The 21857-nt window shown below is 39.9% G+C and overlaps 1 protein-coding gene across 6 annotated transcripts in view; it reads right to left on the reverse strand.

Annotated features, from left to right (window-relative positions):
- Positions 1 to 21857, reverse strand: part of 5PtaseI (inositol polyphosphate-5-phosphatase A) — a 589076-nt gene that overhangs the window by 454956 nt on the left and 112263 nt on the right. For all 6 annotated transcript variants that reach the window (XM_067142880.2, XM_067142882.2, XM_067142879.2 and 3 more), the window contains exons 5-7: positions 7785 to 7848; positions 7570 to 7673; positions 6252 to 6368 (exon numbers count right to left, since the gene is read on the reverse strand). In XM_067142880.2, the coding sequence (XP_066998981.1) occupies positions 6252 to 6368; positions 7570 to 7673; positions 7785 to 7848 (285 nt within the window). The remainder of the gene's footprint in view (positions 1 to 6251; positions 6369 to 7569; positions 7674 to 7784; positions 7849 to 21857) is intronic.

Consider the following 21857-nt stretch of genomic DNA (forward strand, 5'->3'; position numbering starts at 1 on the left):
GTATAAAGGCCTTTTGTTTCGCTTGCTGCTTGAAGTCTGCAAGGTGGTGGTGGTGACTTTTGTTTTAAAAGGAAGTACAACGGGGTAATCATCCTCTCTGAACAAATTAATGGAAAAGAAATTGAAAATGTAAAACAAAATTATTTATTCAACAAAGGAATTTGGAAACACAGTACAAAATAAAACAAAAAACTATTATAGAATTAGGCCGAAAAGGTTACTAACAAATCAAAAGGGAAAGTACGTTTCCTGAGTAACAGTACACTTGTAATTTATATACCCTTGATAAGTCAGCTGTCGCATATAAAGCGGATGAGGAGATCAGCAGCAGTCGCGTCATCGGCTAGTATGCATTCGAGTGTTTCCTGCAGGCCGAGGCTCCGTCTTAGGCCAGAGAGATCGGCGCACTCTGTGAGGATATGGGCCAAGGTGAAGTTGGCACCACAAGAACACACTGGGGGGTATTCCCTCTTTAGGAGATAAGAGTGCGTAGATCGTAAATGACCTATCCTCAGCCTGCACAATGCTATGGCCAATCTCCGTGAAAGTTGGAAAGAGGACCACCACACGGTAGTTGTCTTCTTAATTGCTCTCAGCTTGTTGGGAGTTCGGATATCTAGCCATTCCGATTCCCAGGACGCCAAGATGGTTCGACGTAGCTGAGAACAAATATCCTTAGCAGGTACATTGACTGGTCTTGGAGGTAAAAGTACAGCTTCCTTTGCAGCTTCATCTGCAAGTTCGTTTCCCGCAATCCCAACATGGCTTGGAAGCCACGCGAAAGTGATTCTGGAGCCGGCATCCCTTAACCTGGCTAGAAGGTCATGTATCTGCTGTACCAGTGGGTGTTGCGAGAAACAGATTTCAATAGACCACAAAGAGCTTAACGAATTGGTCCACATAAGAAAGTGGCTTCTTTCGTCACGCAGTGCAAACTGCAGAGCCTCTAAGATGGCGTAAAGCTCTGCAGTATACACGCTACATACTTTAGGAAGCAAGATCTTCGTGCTTATATCATCAATGACGAAAGAGCAAACAACATTATCTCCGATTTTAGAACCATCTGTGAAGATATGTCTCGCAACCGGATATTGGTGAACGAAGTCCTAGAAATACCTCCGATAAACGGAGGAATCCGTGTTCACCCTGGGTCCACGGAGCAGATATAGACATATATCCGGTCGCGAAAGCAACCACGGAGGTACCTCACTAAGAGTTTGTTCAAGACAACCACTGATATCAATATTCAAATCATGACACAAGCTATCAAACCGAAACCCAACCGGCCGTGTGGCATTCGGCCGGTCTTGGCACCGCTGGTGGTATTCAGTATGATAGATGCATTGATAGCTTGGATGTAGTGGCATTTCACGAATTTTTGCAGCGTACGTGAGGAGTAACTGGTGCCTCCTTATCCGTAAAGGTGGAACTCCCGCTTCAGCGAGTAGGCTGGGAATGGGGCTAGTCTGGAAAGCACCCATTGCCAGCCTTACTCCACTATGGTGAATACTGTCTAAAAGGCTCAGCGTAGATTTTGATGCTGAGCCATAAGCCGCACTTCCATAGTCAATTCGGGAGAGGACCGTCGCCATGTAAAATCGTAGCAGTACCACTCGTTCAGCCCCCCACGAAGTGCCGCTGAGAAACTTAAGCATGTTAAGTCTCTTCATGCAGGCAACCTTTAACTGACGGATGTAGGGCTGCCACATTAGTCTCTTATCAAAATGGAGACCCAGGAATCTGCAGGTGTCAACCACTGGTAAGACACTGTTTCGCAAGTGGAGCTCTGGTTCGGAATACACGGCCGACGTCGACAGAAGTGTACAACTAAGGTTTTCCCTGCTGAAAATCGAAAACCATGTTGCAGGGCCCATCTGTCGACTCGGTTAATAGCTTGCTGTAGCTGTCTCTCAGCAAACGCCACCCTTCTGGAGCTGTAATGTAGAGCTAAGTCGTCTACATACAGCGATGGAATGACTGCGGGCCCAGCAGCAGCAACTATGCCATTGATGGCGATTGCGAACAGCGTGACACTCAGTACAGATCCCTGAGGTACTCCATTTTCCTGAACATAATATTGAGAAAATGCATTCCCTACTCGGACTTGAAAGAGACGGAGGGACATGAAGTTCTCAATAAACGTTGGCAAATTTCCCCGAAATCCCCACTGGTGTAGAGTGGAGAGAATACCATATTGCCAGATAGTGTCGTAAGCTTTCTCCAGGTCAAAAAATACGGCGAATAGGTGTTCCTTCAGGAGAAAGGCCTCCTGAATGGCGCTCTCCAGTCTGACCAGATGATCAGAGACAGACCGATGAGAGCGAAAACCACACTGGTAGTTAGACAAGAGACCCTCCTTTTCCACGGCCCACACAAGACGCCAGTTAACCATCCTTTCAAATAGCTTACAGAGGCCATTTGTAAGGCATATTGGCCTACAGTATAACTATCCAGAAATTTTGGATCTTTACCTGGCTTGGGAATTGGTATCACAATTCCCTCGCGCTAGTGAGATGGAAACACTCCCTCACTCCATATTCTGTTGAATAGGGTGAGGATATCCTTGAGACATCTGTCACTCAAATGCTTAAGCATTTGATTATGGATTTTGTCCGGTCCAGGAAACGTATCTCTGCATAGCGCGAGTGCACTCCGCAACGGGCACATTGTAAGGATGCGAACACTAGAGGCAAAAGAGCAATGGTGTGCCTCAGCTTCACGCTTAATTGGAAGAAATTCAGAGTCGTATCTCCTAGAGCTGGACGTATCTGCAAAATGTGATGCGATGTGGTCGGCAATGACTGAAGGAATCGTAACTATCTCCATTAATGGAGATTCCGGGTATTGGGAGCACATTCTGTACTCCGACAATACGGCAGAGTTTTGTCCACACTTGTGATGACGGAGTATGTGCCGTGATGGATGACACATACTTTTCCCACGTAGCTTTCTTACTTTCTCAAATCAAAAAAACGGGCCCTCGCGCACAGATGCTCAAATGTGATATGAATGGCCATAGTAGGATTCTGAAGATAATGCTTAAAAGCCCATCGGCGATCACGTATGGCTGCTGCAATTTCATCCGTCCACCATGGGACCTGTTTCTGGCGACGAATACCGGACGAGGAAGAAATTGTTTCCTCTGCAGCAGCCAAAATTCCAGTAGTAATGGAAGAAATGTGCTTGTCAACAGACTCCAGCATATCATCGGCCATCACTGTGCATTTCAAAAATTCTGGCCAACTTGCCCGCCGAAGTAACCAGTGCTTGGGTTTTTCGGGCTGTCTTTGATTCAAGAGAGATAAAATTATTAGGAAGTGGTCACTATCACAGAGGTCGTTGTGTACTTGCCACTGTAGCAGGAGAACTAGCGCACGGCTGTACAAAGGGACATCCAGGTGTGAGAATGTGTGCTGCTGAAATATGTCAGTTCCCCTGTATTATGTGCTATAGATGTTGATTCCCATAGGGAACCTGCAATATTTGTCCCGAATGAGTAAATTTATAATACCAATATAAATTGTGCGTTATAGGACATTATAAATTTTCCAGCTAACTCATTCCTGGTTGCCAGCGTTTCACCCCCATGTGCTAAGCTGGGCTCATCAGTTAGTACTTAGCACACCCACCAAGACGCATGGCTAGTGCAAACCGTGGAGGCCACTGTGTAGGGTACTTGGAGCAGCCAGCAGTGCCAATGCACTATGAGAGACTGTCTCCTTACCAAAAATTGATGCCTGCTTGGCCATCGGATGCTATAGATGTTGATTCCCATATGGAACATGAAATATTTGTCCCGAATGAGTAAATTGATAATACCAGTATAAATGGTCCATTATTGAACACGGTAGGTACTAGCCTTGCGGCTTGGTGGGTGTGCTATTTACCAACTGATGAGCCAGCTTAGCACATGGGGGCGAAACGCTGGCAACCAGAAATGAGTTAGCTGGAAAATTTATATTCTCCAATAATGGACCATTTATATTGGTATCCGCTGTATTAAGCATGCAAAGATCAAACAGGTTTATCAATCGCTCGAGCATCCTCCCCCTAGCACAGGAAGACGGAGAAGCCTAGAGTGTATTACGGGCATTCATGTCTCCCAGCATGAGGAACGGAGGAGGTAACTGAGTGGTTAAATCGTGTATATCATGGATTTCAAGATCGTAGTCCGGTGGAAAGTACACATTGCACACTGTTGTCATTACTGGCAATGGAGCACAAACTGCAACTACATCTAGCTGAGTACGGAGCGGAACTTCATTGCTGAAGATGTCGGAGCGAACTAAGGTACAAATGCCCTCAGTCGCCACGCCATCCACAGCTACTCAGTCTTTAGAATAAAGACAATATCCTCTCATAGTCGTGTCATGTCCACGTCTCAAACGAGATTCCTGTAGACAGACTATGGAGGCTGCAGGGACGGTTATAAGTTGACGTATGTCAGCTAGTCGACTGTGAGAACTATTACAGTTCCACTGCAATAATGCTATTGTGTGGATTGGTAGCGTAACAAAATTTGGACAACTACTTGTCCTTCTTTCCGTAAACTACCTGCCATTTTCTGCCTCTTTTGTAGTTTTATAATTTTTCATCGTCACCATCCACGACAATGAGTGCTTCGGTCTCCACTGTCTCCTCAGCTGAGGGTGTCTTAGAGACTGAACACTCCATAGATGGTGAACTCTCAGATTTGGAGCGGTGAGCCATCCTTCTGGGAGAACTGAGTTCCCCAGAAAGGGATCGGAGCAGGGGCCAACCGGGCCTCTCACTGTTGCCCATTGTTTCCTTAATCTTCGAAGGAGAGCCAGCAGATGTATTGCCGCTCTTCTTATGGGAACCTGTGACCCCCAGTGGGGTTGGTGAAGAAGCCTTCTCCTACTCTTTTGGGGGAGTGCTGGCACTTCCCCCCCCTATTTGGGGAAGTCTTTTCCCCCGCCGTGGTAGGGGAGGACTTCCCAGCAGAATGTTGGCAATGACACTCTTGGTTTCCCAGAAGGTAAGAGAACTTCTTGGGAGCATCTGTACTTGTCGTGGCAACACTTTTTCTTGGCTCGTTGATGGAGCTTGTCTTTCTAAACTAGCTATTGCAGGATTGAAGCTTTGTGGTGTGATCTGTACATTTGCAACCTTTTCAGCAAAGGAGAAAGAGAGCTCTGGAGCAACCATAGTTTTAAACTTTCTCCGGGCATCTGGATTTTTGTCTTCTGGATCTTCTTCTCCTCCCTGAACGTTGGGCATTCTTTGGATATTGGAGCATCTTCTAATGACAGAGGCATATATCTTTTCCTTTTCGCACTTTACTAGATGCAGTTTTTTGGAGGGTGCCACCCTCTTTTGAATTAGAAAAATCAAAATCGAAACCCATGCATTCTCCCAAGAGTACCCGGGATATAAAAGGTCGACCTACTGCAGAGCCCTGATGTACCAAAGGCAAGGCTATATACTCCAGAGGGGGTCCCAGTAGCCATGCATCACGTTGCCACGACCCGAAACTTGTGACTGGGGGAGGATAAAATCTCCATACTAACCTATTCTACCCAAGGCAGAGGGGGTGGCTTGACAGGAAGAGGAATAAAATTTAAGAAGGTGAGAATAGAAGGGTACAAATATTTACAAAAACTAAAGAGCACAGACACCTCTCAGGCAACTCGGGGAGACACCTTGTTAGTCTGGCCCTATACCGAGGCCAATCCAGCAGGGTAACCCTGAACTGGCACAGCCCTCGGGATCAACAAGCAAACAAGCCCCAACACCGACATCAAGGTCATGGTGTCCCTAGAGGGGGTGCCACATGAGAGTGAGGGTTTCAGTAACCAGCGACACTTCCGCCCACCCACTCAACAAGGTAAGTGGAAATAATCATCGATTCAACTAATGTACCACAGTTGCCCGTGCTCAAAAATTGTGACTTCTAGCAGATCCTACAGACTTGGATGGGCATTTGGTATTAGTCTGCTATCCTACTCTTTGGCCAAATAGCTGAATTACACAAATGGTAACATTTGAACAAATAATTGCCGGTCTCAACATTTAAATCAGAATTCTTACTGCTTAGACCATGTAGCTTCTCAACTGGTTGATTAATTTCAAATCAAACATTCTACCACAGGAAAAAAAAAGAAAAGAAAAAATGCCTAGGCAGAACTGGAAAAAAAAAGTAACCTTTTTGATAGAATCCATTTCTATACTAACGTTAAGTTCCATTAACTATTACTATAGAACATTAATAAACCTGATAAAATACAAACCGATTCCATGGCAATGAAGTTAGAAGCATCATGAAAAAGATGAATGTTGATAAGGTCAAAAACAGTTCCACTGAGACTCCATCTTGTACGAAGAAACCCCTTCCGAGACCATTTGCACTGCAGAGAAAAGATTTATCACACTTACAATTCTTATTATCCTATCCCTTTAAAACTACCCAAATTTTACACCAAAAATTACACTAACAGATCACAAAGGAAACTATAGTGGAAGTAACTGAGATTCAAAAAACTTGGCATAACAAGAAAAACAACACAATTTTCTTTTTTTTTTTTTTTTTTGCTAGGGGCTTTACGTCGCGCCGACACAGATAGGTCTTATGGCGACGATGGGATTGGAAAGGCCTAGGAGTTGGAAGGAAGCGGCCGTGGCCTTAATTAAGGTACAGCCCCAGCATTTGCCTGGTGTGAAAATGGGAAACCACGGAAAACCATTTTCAGGGCTGCCGATAGTGGGATTCGAACCTACTATCTCCCGGATGCGAGCTCACAGCCGCGCGCCTCTACGCGCACGGCCAACTCGCCCGGTAAACAACACAATAGTTGCATGTTTAAGTATAATTAAAGTCACAGACGACAGCACATAAAAATTAAGTAAAATATGAGAGCAAGTTTTCAGTTCATGACACATAAAAATTGGACAATATGTGGATATACAAGCTTGAAAAGAAACAAAACTGTTAGTGAATAAATCTAAGCTAATTTAAAAAAAATCTATGTTATGAAAACTAAATCCAAAAAAATGTCAGTCCTAAATTATCTTCATTGCAATCACCCACTCTCCTTAATTCATTATAGAAAGATTTTAAGATCCTTGTACTAGAAATGCTGTTGACATACAAAAATATAGAATATAATGGAAAGAAGCAATCATGTGGTGAAACAAGTCATGTACATCAAGATAGGAATATGAACCTTGATTCTTCTTTCTGTTGTTCTTGCTTCCCACAATGACCTGTCCTTATATTTATCCTATTAGTGTGTTCCTGTCATGTTCTAACATATCAAATATGGAATATTATGTACTAAGACAACAATATTCTCAAATTTACATTCTACTGCACAAAATAATTCTGTAATTTACATTTTTTACTTAAGAAAAGAGCAATTAATGAAAACAAGCATTGTTTTTTTTAAATTTACTAACAAAAACCTACACTAATGCAAATATGACATTAACAATACCACATTCAACACCAGAAGCTGACTAATAGTAATTAAACTATTATCAAGATTATTATACAGTTACCTTCCAATTAAAGTTAATAAATCTGTTAATTGTACTCCTAATGAAACCTACCTCAGGAAAGAAATCTTGAGGAAACTTTGATTTCTCCTTTGTACTGACAGCTTCTATATTTCCAGAATGAACTTCTTTCCCTTTGACAGGAATGAAGCTTAGAGCTGGAAAAACAGAAAAGCCTTCACTAGTCACATATTTGTGAATATTTCTGAAATATGAAATACAGTTTATGAATTTTTATAATTAAAGAAAAGAAACTGGAATATACTTACCACCAAAATCCCATATCAGAACATCTGATACAGATTCATGAATGAAGTAAAAATTGCCCAGTGCCTGAAAACAACATCATTATATTAGAGAAATTCATGATGAAATGGAACACAGAAATAACATGCCATCTGCCAAGAGCCAGATTTATAGTGCTGCCACCTCTAAAGTCCCAGAAGTGCCATCACATTATTTTCTCAATGTTTATGTTGAGGTAGAGTTAACAAAACATTCACATGTCAATCCAGTCACCATTTACTAGGCATCTTAGGTTCTTAGATGGACATCTTCAAAATAATAACATCCTACAATATCCAAAATATTTACATTAAGAAAAGTCATTGCTACCTAGTGAAATTCAAGCTTGCATACCCTAAAATGTGGTCCTTGCCTAAGTATTCAATGAATCAGAAAGTTCACCCACTGGGTACATCAGGGAATGGATGGCAATCTTTGGGTAACATATGGTAGATAAAAACTTAATTTAGAAAATGAATTAATACTCAATTTTAATGGCATGTAACTCACAAATGCTTAAATGTGTTCTTTCCAAAACTGATACAAAGGTATGATCTGAAATCTGGTTTTGCATTTAGGTAGAGAAAATATTACTTTCGAGTGACTGACTGGTCCATCAACCACTCAATGACCTCTATTGAGTTTCAAGGAAGTTGCATTAGAATGAGGGTAAGAGAAGATATCAAGTCCTTTTCTGCAATCTTAAAAATGCTCTATGAACTATTATAACCTTTTGCCATCCATTCCCTGATGTCAGACATTGACACAGTGGGCATCATATAACAGGAAATTAGCTGAAATATTAATGTATTCTAAAAGAAAAGGCATTGTGATGATAATTTATTTGACATCTGGCAATGTAAGACTTTGTGACACGAAAGAACATTTTTCTATTAACACAGCGACTGACGCCGCAATCTTAAACTGTGATTTGACTTATTTCCTTTTACTCTTTTGCAGAGCATAGGGCTTCGACAAAGCAGCGCCAGCGTATCCTGAGCCAGAGTCTTGAGTTCTCCAAAGGTCTTCCCTTCTTGTTTTTTTCATGTCCTGTTTCAAGCCAAATGTCATCGTCTTAGGATCCGTCTGGCTGCTTTTCTTAGCTTCTTTAATAAGTTTTAAGCGACTGCGAGTTATTAGCCCACAATCACCGAGTGACAGGTGGGACTGCCACCTTTAAGCCTTGACACTTGCTCCCATCTCAGATGTTACAGGTGGAAAGGCTGCCATTTACTGCATCCTTAATTGTGATATGGTTATTCCGCCATATATTCAGTCACCAGAGCCTCGTCTGTGATAACAGGGAGCACCATGGGAACGTGAGATTGACTTTTGCAATTAGAGAGGTTATTTTTTGCGCATCCAACTTCCTTTCACCCCATTCTTAAACTGTACAAGTTGTAATTTAACTCACGGATGGTTAGATGATGTCATCAGAATATAATCTGGAGAGACCTAAGTTATTTAATCAAAGGGTAAAAGTCAGAAGAACTTTGGACTGATTTAAATTGTATTAAATGCCAAATGACGTATGGGTAATTCTCAGAACATCAGACTAATGTGAGAGGAACAGGTATGTGAGGCAATACTGCAAGAGGATACCTTAACAATACATCTTTGGACCACAGCTCTCTTATTATGTCTGCTTTTAGTTGAGTGAAGTCGTGTTTGTTCACTGACTACTATCAATGCTTATTGATGCGGCAGATTGCTATTGTTGGAGAGGCCATCGTAGCAAGAATTAGATGACTGTGTGTCCATGGACTATTGAAAGGAAATGGCTACTAGTACACGTTATGTAAATTGTACTCTCATCAAGTAAGTTAATGTGATTTCTACACGTATCTAAGTTTTTCTGCAAGTGATTGTGGTAATATTATTAAAGCATGTGAAGTGTTCATATTCTTTAGAACAATGATACATTTATTGATATCAATACAATGCATATGTTTCGTGCTATTGAGTTACATGAAGAAGTGTGCACATTATTAACTCTATTTTCTCTGAGATTTCAGGTTCAGCATAGACAATGGAGAATAATAAAACTGTAGAAGCCATGATGTGTATAATACAAGGTTAAAGAGCCTGGTTGGGGCAACGATGAGAGCAACTTGATATGGAAATTATAATGTAATATACCCAATTCCACTCAGACGAGGAGGGAGCAGACAATGATAAGTGGATATTTTCCCCTAACTGCTATTTATTAATACATGTACTGACCCAGTATACACCTTTTCTTTTTAATTTTATTATTTCTGTAATTCATTAAAGTAAGGCTAGGATTTGTTTATGTGTATAAGACGAGTAGCTTGAGGGAATAAATAGAGTCTTCAACTAAGGATCATATTACATGTAGCACATATCATATCTGTCAATTTTTTCTGTATGTGTGTTATGCTGAAATGATTTGAGTAATGTCCTCAGAGCCAAGTATAATAATGTCAAGGATATTTAAATTTTAGACCAGCTGTTGCAATGATATCGAGTTTGGATTTATGAGGGTTAAATTTCTTCTCATGACTACAGATATTGGTTTGCATATACTAAACTAGATGAACATACATGAGTGAATCTGTGAGAGTCTTCAAAATAAACAGAATGCAGACAGTGTCAGAATTGAAGTCTTCTTGATGTGTAACTTGAATACATGCTGGTAAATTATTAGCTAGACTGGCTTATTAGAAAGTGGAATGTAGAACGCAGCCCTCGCAATGTAACTTACAGATGTGGGAAGCAACAGATATACGTTCATGAAATATGATGGATAATAAAGTCTTTAAATGAGTAAATAATTGTACTGTAAGTCATGGAGTCAAAATTATACTAAGATATAATTGGATATGAATAATGAATATGAGGATAATTATATAGGAAAGACCATTAAGTGAATCTGTATTGGGAATTTTAGAGGGATTAATGATATTCTTCGTGAGTGGTATCCCAGGTTGTGTGTAAACTGTGTGTGTGTATAAATATATGCAACATACTTGAAATGAATCATGCGGATAGTTTGCCAGGATACGTTTATACGTCCTCGAAAGGGATTTGTTTTTTTCAAGGTATGAGATAGTGAAGATCATCTAAATGAGATCCAATTATAATGTATGGATGTTGTTAAGTGATGTCTTCTGAATTATGAGAGACCGTGAATCCCTTGAGACTGATTTCTGTAAGGCAAGAGCACAATTCACCTGTTAATTTAATGACCTGTAGTATGCACACTCAAGGAGTATAATCAGAGTTTTACTTTTCTTGTTGATGCAGTGGGATTTCCAAGTAGTTATTTGTAGTCCATCTTGTTCTCTTTCCAGGTGTATACCTGATATGTGTCCAAGTTTGTTTGGGACTTATTTTATTGTAGTATTTCAGGGGTGACAATAGAGCAGAGCACATCTTGGATTATTCTTTTATTTGAGTCATTTGATATGTTTTTTTGTTCACAGGATCTGCAAAGTTGCAATTTTCATGTGGAGTAGAATTATTTGTGTTTCATAAAGGTCACGTAATTATAACGGATCCCTGAAGTCTTTGCCATGATGTTATCATTTTTAAACTGGCCTACTGTCGAGGTAACAATGTATAGCACATCTGATTCATTGTTTGAATATCCCAGTGTCACGTCATGTATTAACGATCACCCTCACTGTAATTGACAATATTTTGACAGTTTATTATTGAAAATCAACAACCTGTTTCCAGTCATTCAACCATGTCAGGAACGGAATGAATGAAACCCCAATCTAATGGTAAGGATGAAAACTGTGCCAGCTGCTGAAGCCTAATGGTTTATTATTATTTTGGTAAAATAAATCTTTCCATATATGTCAGTGGGGAGTTGTCATTCGACTTGTAGCTAGTAGCTTATCCTTTTCTATACATGCCATCCCATCATGTAAGTGAAGATGCACCTAGTCATCCAGATGAACTATCATCCCTTTGAAATGACCATCAGGTACCCTACCCTTAAGCAAGTTGGCACGATATGAAAAATATCTTCATACAGGTGAACTATAACTTGCCATGTAAAAAGGGGAAGTACCGAAAGCAAACATTTTACAGGTACTTCTTGCTTTGAGGCTAGAGGCTACTCGGTCGCAGAAGAATGGCCCGTCTCATTCTCTTATGAGCACAGAAATTATTGTGTTTTTTTTTACGAATGCTTTACGTCGTACCGACACAGGCAGGTCTTATGGCGATGATGGGACAGGAAAGGGCTAGGAGTGGGAAGGAAAAAGCCATGGCCTTAAGGTACAGCCCCAGCATCTGCCTGGTGTAAAAATGGAAAACCACCTTCAGGGCTGCCGACAGTGGGGTTCGAACCCACTATCTCCCGAATACTGGATACTGGCCGCACTTAAACGACTGCAGCTATTGAGCTTGGTAATTATTGGTTTAATAGATGACAGCAGTGAAAGTGTTGTATCAGGAAGCAATATTTTCAGGAGCGATTTGGACAGTGACTATGCAAAAGTGGCAGGCAGTGCAGATAAAGAAGAAACTGCTTCAGCTGTAATAATTTTGTCCACTGTTCAATGGTTGTGGCGAGAGGTAGATTTTGTCATTAGCACACACAAAATATACCCTTCACAGATGTGCCAGGTACCAAAAAGCATTTTAAGTCTGTATTAGATACTTCTCTGCTGCTTTTTGATGACAGTCTAATTGTTCAAGAGACAAATAGATATGCAGCAGAATAAATACTTGGCAACCCCTTGCAACGAAGGCTGCATGGAAGGAATTGGGAGCCCATGATAGTGGAGGAAATGTGTATCGTTCGGGCTTCTAATGTTGATAGGGATAATGCAAAAACCCACAAGAGCTATTTCACCAAGCATGGATTTTTAGAAACCCCTATACTGTATTTCCTCAAACCATAGCAAGGGACAGGTTTGAACTCATTTTCCGATATTTCCTTTTTTTTTTTTTTTTTTTTCAAGTTTTACATGGAATACATATACGGGGTCTAAAAAGCTTTTTAAAATTCAGGCTTTTCTGGAAATTACACATGAAAATTTTCAAACTGCCTATATCCCCAAAGACAATATTTCTGTGGATGAGGACCGCTTACACTGTGGAAAGGCAGACTACTTTAATAATAATAATAATAATAATAATAATAATAATAATAATAATAATAATAATAATCAAAGGATACTCAGGACGATCATAAACAAGAAACTTCAGGTGGATGGACAGTGGAGATTGTTGCCGATTGAGATTATCTATCGGGAAAGTAAGTCCATCACAGACACGATGAGAAAAAGAAGAATTGCCTTTTTTTGTCATATATTTCGACTAAGTGATAACAAGTTTTAAAACAATTATTTAATTACTTTTGGAATAGTAAATCAAAAAACAATTGGTTTAAAGGAGTTAAAAGTGATTTGGAGAAGTTGAATATTACCATGCAAACCATAGAAAACAGAGGCGAGAAAAGTATTTTGAAGAATAAATGCATCAGGCTTCCTCTGACCACTGTACAGAGGAAACAATATGTTATAACGGATGCGGAGAGGGCAGCCAGGTCAACCAGACTCAAGACTTTTTGGGAGAAGAAAAGGAAGACAAATTTGTTGTAGTCTGATTTAAGTGCTCCAATGTGGGCGTAAACTCTGTAAATAATAAATAATAAATAATAATAATAATAATAATAATAATAATAATAATAATAATAATAATAATAATAATAATAATAATAATAATAATAATAATAATAATATTCACTCAAGATGGCGGCTGGAGGAGACACGCACAAGCTTAGTGCTGCTGCAGTTTGTGTTGTTTGTGTGGTAATAATCAGAGTTGTTGCGCTTTACGGTTCTCTGCACGGGTCTATTCGAGTTAAGGAATCGGTGTGTGCAAGTGAAAAAGTGAGTCCTCCTTTTGCATGGCTACTAGCAGAGAGGAACTACTACATTCCGGCGTTCTCTCTGACTGGATGCGCCATTTTCCAGACGTATAGGCGCCTCCCTACTAGCTCGGAGCCGAACAAGCCTAGGCCTGGTCGCTCAGCGATTAGGGGCTTGCTTTGCCTCCTACTACTGGCTGGAGATGTCCACTTAAACCCCGGTCCCACCACTTGTGAAATGAAAACAGACATAAACATCTATTGTCAGAATGTGCAAAGACTAAACAATAAGTTGTCTGATTGTGAACTATCCCTGCCAGACTTAAGAGAAGTTGACGTGATTGGACTTACTGAAACATGGCTCTCTTGGGCTAGTGACAGTGAACTACCACTCAGTGCTAATTACAGCATATTCCGTCGTGATCGTGCTACTCTAGGTGGTGGAGTGTTGCTAGCAGTGAACAGTGCTTTACCATGTAAACGAAGGACAGATCTCGAACGGAACTGTGAGTTAGTGTGGGTGGAGCTACTCTTTCCTCGACGCCCTGTACTTGTGGGATGTTACTACAGACCACCAAATAGCCAATTCAGTGACCTTGAGCAGTGCCTGGACTCAGTCATTGCAGCTCTCTCTCATGGTGAAGTAATTTTAATGGGCGACTTTAACTTGTCTATAAAATGGCCTTCTCCAACTACCGGACTGTCAGCTAACAACTGTGACACATACTTTATAGACAGTTTTATTAATGGCCTCGGACTGAAACAGTTTAATATGTACCCAACCCGTGGACCCAACACCCTGGACTTCATACTCTCCTCCTTAGAACTTAAGACAATAACCCCAGGCAGAAACCTTTTCCTGTGCGACCACCAGTCCCTCGATGCTACATTCCTCCTTCCACACCCCTCCTCAAAGCCTCACAGCAGGACATCCTACCGCCCTACCTACATCTGGCGCCGTGCCGACTGGCCTGCAATGTGTCGTGCCCTGGAATGCCTTCCCTGGAGTCTGCTCGAAATAGCTGATATCGAATCGGCTCTTGACCTGCTGTACGACTGGCTGAAAGCTACAATTAAAGACTTCGTACCTGCACAACGGGATACTACTAGCAAACATCAACACTGGATATCACAAGAGACCAGACTGATATTATTTAATAAGAAGAGAGCTTGGCGCCTGCGGAAAGACTTCCCTAACCCACACACTCACAATACCTTCGTTAAAATCCGCCGCCACGCGAGGTTTATGGTCAGAAGAGACTACAAAACACACGTAGACACTGTCACTGAAAACGTCCGCAGCAATCCCAAGCGCTACTGGAGTCTCATCAACACACGGAGAAGGACGGAGCGGATTCCTGTCAGCGTGAACCACGATACAACAGCAGATGGCGCCGATCGCAATGAACTGTTCAACAGGTATTTCTTCTCCAACTTCTCCCCTCCCTTACAAAACCAACCGCTCCCTCCCGTTGGTACAGCTTCAAACAGAACACTATCAAGCATAACTACCACACCAAGTGAAGTTCATAACCTTCTTCAAACTCTTCGTACCAACAAAGCTACCGGTGCCGACACTATAGGTCCTCTTTTCCTAAAAAATACTGCCAGCACTCTTTGCGTCCCTCTCTCTAAATTATTTAACAGATGTTTTGCCGCGGGCTATTTTCCTATTACCTGGAAACAGGCAAATATTGTTCCACTTCTCAAATCAGGCAACAAATTTAATGTTTCATCTTACCGACCAATCTCTATTCTCCCCACACTATCCTTTATCTTTGAAAAAATTATACACCAGCGTCTCCTCGCATTCACTTTGCCGTATATCTCAACCAAGCAGCATGGTTTTCTACCAGGTGGCTCTTGTCTAACAAACCTGGCCACTCTGCATAGCTTTGCATCACACGCCATTGCAGCTAAATCATAACTGGATATCTGCTACGTAGACATTTCGAAAGCTTTCGATTCTGTTGACCATATTCTGTTGCTCCATAAACTCTCCGAACGATTTAATGTCCATTGCAGTCTACTGACCCTTCTTGCTGGCTTCCTACATAACCGTTGGCAGAGAGTGGTAATATCAGGCACTTCATCCTCATGGTTACCAGTCACCTCCGGTGTCCCACAAGGCAGTACTCTTGGCCCCTTGCTGTTTTCTTTGTTTATGGACGATCTGCCGTCCGAACTCAACGAAACAGCGAATACCCTACTCTTTGCTGATGACTGCAAGATATTTAGGGAGATCAGGAATCCAGCAGATGCAGCTCTGCTACAGTCATCGCTTAATGCCCTCTCGAACTGGTGCCGTACTTGGAAACTTATCCCCAATCCACAAAAATGCAGCCACATGACCATAACACTGCGTAAATCTCCTCTACCGACATCATATTACCTACTCGACAAGCCCATCACCGTGGTTACGCAACAGCGTGACCTAGGTGTAATATTCGATACAAAATTACAATTTAAGACCCATATAGAAACACATACAAGCAAGGCTATGAAATTACTAGGCATTCTCTATCGCTTCACAGAAATTTCTGACCCCGTTGCTCTTCGCCACTTCTTCCTCACGATCGTTCAACCTCTCTTAAACCACTGCTCTCCGATTTGGACAACAGTCACCCCCTCCAATACCAAGCAGTTAGACAGAGCAGTGTCCTTCTTTGCTGCAATTGTAAGGAACAGAAACCCCAAGCTCAGAAATCTGTCTACGCAGCAGATATTAATGGCAATTAATGTGTCACCGCTGCAGATCAGGCGACAGGTAGCTGACCTGAGTTTCCTCCACGAGATCTTAAATGGACATTTCCGCTCTGAACATCTTGTTTCTCTCTTCTCTCTCCGCGTTCCTTCCCACTCTACTAGAACCAAAGACCTTCTCCACATTCCCCACACTCAGCACTCAATACTTCAACGATCTTTCCTAATCCGCCTCCCAACACTCTTTAACAATATTAATAGGAGACAAGAGCTTGATATAGCATCAAATAAAAGTGTATTCGAGAGGTGTGTAAATAGTATCTTAAAGATAAGTTGATGTGAAGGGATTATACCGCCATCTTGACCCATGACGACTTGGCTGTGAACATGGACATTCTCATGGTTTTCGATTTGGACAGTTATTAGTAGGATGTGTACCTGATCTTGTTATATTTTGTTATGTTTGTTATATTTTATTATGAAAGTTTACGTTTGTTAAATAGTCTGTTGACAGTGCAAGTGAAATTTGCTCAGTGTAGCTGTATCTTGTGTTAGCAATAATGAAGAGAATAGCGACTGTGGTGCTACGGAGACTAATATTAATACTAATTATAATAATAACCTAAACAAAATTAAACGTGAGGAATCCAGTAGAGGTATGGGAAACAAATTTAATCACAGTGAAATAACTTTAAGTATTTTTCACCTAAATATCTGTACCTTAAGAAAAAAATATCTAGAACTAAATGCATTCTTAAGGGATTATAATTTTCATATACTCTGTAATAATGAACATTGGTTGGATAAGAGAGCAGTGGAATTTATTCAGCTTAATGGTTTTATTCTAGCTGATGCCTTTTGTCAAACCAATCGGGCTGGACGTTGTGCTGTATTTCTATCCTTTGACTTGGTATATGAAGTTAATGGTGTGTTGAATCTCACTGTGAACCAGTAGCTATTTTGCTTGCTGAATTTAACCTAGTCCTGGTAGCCTTTTACCATTCTCCTTCCGGCAATATAAATATCTTTCTTGAAAATATGGAAGCATTACTTGATGAGATATTAAAATCTGGCCTAAAATATAAGTAATAATCTGTGGGGACCTTAATGTAGATATTTTTCTTATACAGAAAGTCGCATGGTTTGTAATCTTCTAAAATGTTATGGATTATATAATACTGTCAATGAACCAACATGTGGCCAGTCTTGCTTAGACAATATCTTCACTGATTTTAGCCCTCAATGTTTTCAAGTAAGAGTTGTTAATCCTTGTCTATCTGATCATGCTGGGATAATATTTAATGTACTTCAACCTGATAAAACAAAGGAAAATTCAAACTTGCTAATCTTGATCAATATTACAAAAATTACAACAGAATATCGAAGTAAACTTAAGAGTTATTCAGTGTATGTGTTTTCAGAAAACTGGTCTTAAGAACAATATTCAGTTCTAGAATATTGTAATATGTTTTTCACTGTCATTATTGAAGCGCTTAACTATTATCGCACCCTTATATGAACTAAGAAATCTACTGATCATCAGAAAACTAAACATCAGATAAAATGGTATACTGCTGAACAAGAAGTTATGCTATTCTACACTGTACCAGAAACTGTTTTAGCCAGGAACATTATTTTAAAGTTGCCGGAATATTTAGAAAAGGACGGTAGTAATATGTGTTCATGTGCTTGATATCATATGTGAGCTTGATACAAAGTTCCTCGTGGCAAGCAGGACACGTCAGGAGCGATGAACCTGCGGGTGACGTCAGTGCCACATATTGTATGCCTTTCTCTCGAATGTACTAGAATAAAAATTAGTAACTTTTTAACTGATGAAGATACAGGAATGAGACATACCTCATCATGTAGCTAGTGTTCTGAAGGCAAACATATGTTAATCTCAACAAATTCTATCAAGGCGTTCAAGAGATATCAAGTGACAAAGAAACCACATTTCTTCTCGTGACGTGGCGAGTAACCTTGGCCTTACGGAATAAAAGACATGGTCCAGGCCGAAGCAAACCAGTTCAAATTCTTTGCTCACAGCTGGCTCGTCAGTCATGCTGCTTGCGACAAATGAAGTCGAACACAGTGTTTATTCTAAGAGAACGTCGTGATACTTGTATAATTTTCGACAGAAAGTTGACACTTAGTTTATGTGAACACCAGTGAGTAATCAGTAGACTTTCTTGAGAAACTGTTGGACTTTCAATTCGTCAGGGACATTTGAACTTAGGAAATTAATGTGTTTATTTTTATTTTTTTGCTATTGGCTTTACGTCGCACCGACACAGATAGGTCTTATGGTGACAATGGGACAGGAAAGGGATAGGACTGGAAAGGAAGCAACCATGGCCTTAATTAAGGTACAGCCCCAGCATTTTCCTGGTGTGAAAATGGGAAACCACAGAAAACCATCTTCAGGGCTGCCGACAGTGGGGTTCGAACCCACTATCTCCCGAATACTGGATACTGGCCGCACTTAAGCGAATTAATGTGTTTATAACATTGAAGTTACAAGACTTGTACTATTTCGCCAGTATTTGAACTTATAAAATATCTCAATTTCCGTGTGAATAACTTTGACAAACTTGAAGCTAGCACGACTACTTTAAATTTAATGGTCATGAAATGTTTCAACTTAGAACATCATGAGTGTAGGTTCGCAACACGTTAACTATTTTGAATATTATCAAAGTCTAAAACCACTTTACCTTGTGCATAAAGACTGTTTCCTAATTTTTGTAACAGACTGTACCATCTGAAAACAATTTGTGAGAATAGTCTAAAAGTCTAAAACCACTTTACCTTGTGCATAAAGACTGTTTCCTAATTTTTGTAACAGACTGTACCATCTGAAAACAATTTGTGTGAATAGACTGTCTAACGAACTGTAAATATACCGTAATACATTACGCATACTTTGTAATTCAGTGACATAGGATTCGTACACGAATACATGAGGAACTGTGATAGTGAGAAGGAACATTACGATATATTACGAGAGAGAGCTATTTATTTATTTATTTATTTACTCTGAAAGTGAGTCATGATAAACTGTGCTTTGAATGAGAGCTATTTCTGTCAATACGAACGGTGTGCAGCGAGTGTAAAGATGAACTATGCATAGAAATGTGTTTTTCATTTTCCAATTATTTTGACTTACGAAAAGAAACAGTGCTTCGACATATTTCTCGTCTAGTGAATGGTGATTATTTCTGAAGCAGTTATAATCAGTTCTAACACCACATATCAAATTGTGCTTCTTTCAACATAGGACACTATCAGCGGCCTAGTCAGATGGACTTTCTTGTGTTAAAGCCACTCTTTACAATGTGCGAAAAATGAAAGTATCCTCCAAATCAATACATCATATATTCCGTCATTAGACGGAGTAAACAAGATCAATTTCATTAATCAAGCATTTTTTCAAAAAACGTAAGTCTTGCCCTAATTTGGCGACCTTTATTTTGAGATTGCAATAAAGGTTAGCTTTCTTCTTTGCCTGGATGGCATTTCCATTACAAGATATTAGAATCATTCCGTATTGACGGTTTTCACTTTACAATGTGCGAAAAATGAAAGTATCCTCCAAATCAATACATCATATATTCCGTCATTAGACGGAGTAAACAAGATCAACGGAATATATGATGTATTGATTTGGAGGATACTTTCATTTTTCGCACATTGTAAAGTGAAAACCGTCAATACGGAATGATTCTAATATCTTGTAATTAAAGCCACTCTTTTATTAACACGAGAAATCCTGACCCAAGACAACGCAGATCGACGGAGAACGACGTAGATCGACGGAGACTGATGCAGATAAACGCAAAGCGTGGACTTGGTACTGCGAGGGACAGTTCCAGGGATGTGGTACTATAGAACATAGTGGTGTTTGCTGTTAGCTGAGTTCCAGATTGCTGCTTGCAGTGCAGTATTCAACAGTTCAAGCTTAACAAGACTTAATTTAGGTGATATAAGTGTCTTTTCATTCAGAAACATAATTCTGCTTTCAACAGAACTCTTATAGACAATGTCATCGCTGACAAAGAACTTTAATTCAATTCAAAAGCTCACTTACTTGATATTTTGATGAACAATTATTAGCAGATTGCGAACTTTAAAAATTAACATTTTACAATACTTAAAAATCCAGACAGACTTTTGGAAGACAGTGTGCTCTCGTAATATCGTATGCTTTCACTTGTTGGAACTTTAGAATTTCAATTCAGTGCTTTATTTATAGTGAAGGCGTACAATAAACTCTTAATTTGCAATACTTATATAAAGTGTATAATAAGTTACGTAAAATACGACAATACTTAGAACTTTCTACCGAAAGATCAAATTTAATTTCAAGAGTTTTATATATGAGAATTTTATGAGAAGATATTATAAAATTTACTTTGTTTAATTTACATTGAAAACATACTCTGAAATCACAAATGATAATAGAAAGGACTTTAGGGTTTCGTTAAAGTGGATAACTTACTTTCAACATGCTTTGTTGTTTTACATTAAGAAAATCATGATGGGCATAACGGGTTGAAAAGAACATTATTCATTTGGATTTTTACATGACCAACGTAATTTTAAAAAAAATATTTTGTTGTAGGAATTGGAACATATTCTCCAATGAATATCTTTGATCATTACAATTCAGCGATATAATAGGGTAACTTTCCATAGATTGAATAAATGGAAGAAAGTTATGATATCTATTATTTTGCCTTGTGATCCTCCCTGTCTGTACCCTCTCCTAAGGACTAGGCACCCCTTAGAAAGATCTCATGCTCCTTGAAATCAATTTTTCCTGGTACAATACACTACATAAAATCCAGAACACGTTAAATACAAAAAAGGCATATGTGTGCATACATAAAAAACATAAAGTGGCACTTAAATAATCTAAAATTTCTGCAAATCTTAATTTTATACAGAATTCTAAGAATTTGTGTAAAGCAGCTTGGACAGTAATTAAGGGTGTCACATCATCTAACGCAAAACCTGTGGCTATAAATGACCCTAATTTGTTTAATAACTACTTCATCCATTCAGCTGAAGATATCTGTTCTAAATTTCAACAATCAAATAGTATGGCTACTGAAAATCTGACAACTTCAATTTTTTTTTTGCTAGTTGCTTTACGTCGCACCAACACAGATTGGTCTTATGGCGACAATGGGATAGGAAAGGCTTAGGAGTTGGAAGGAAGCGGCCATGGTCTTAAGGTAAAGCCCCAGCATTTGCCTGGTGTGCAAATGGGAAACCATGGAAAACCACCTTCAGGGCTGCCGACAGTGGGATTTGAACCTACTATCTCCCGGGTGCAAGCTCACAGCCGGGCGCCCCTAACCGTACGGCCAACTCGCCCGGTAACTTTAATTTCAAAATGACCACATGTAACTTACATTTTAAATAGAGAATCGTTAAGTGTGAAGAAGTGTAAAAAGTTGTTAATAATATGAAATATTCAAACAGCAAGGATCACTAC

This window comes from Anabrus simplex, chromosome 3 (assembly GCF_040414725.1).
Source record: "Anabrus simplex isolate iqAnaSimp1 chromosome 3, ASM4041472v1, whole genome shotgun sequence".
NCBI lineage: Eukaryota > Metazoa > Arthropoda > Insecta > Orthoptera > Tettigoniidae > Anabrus > Anabrus simplex.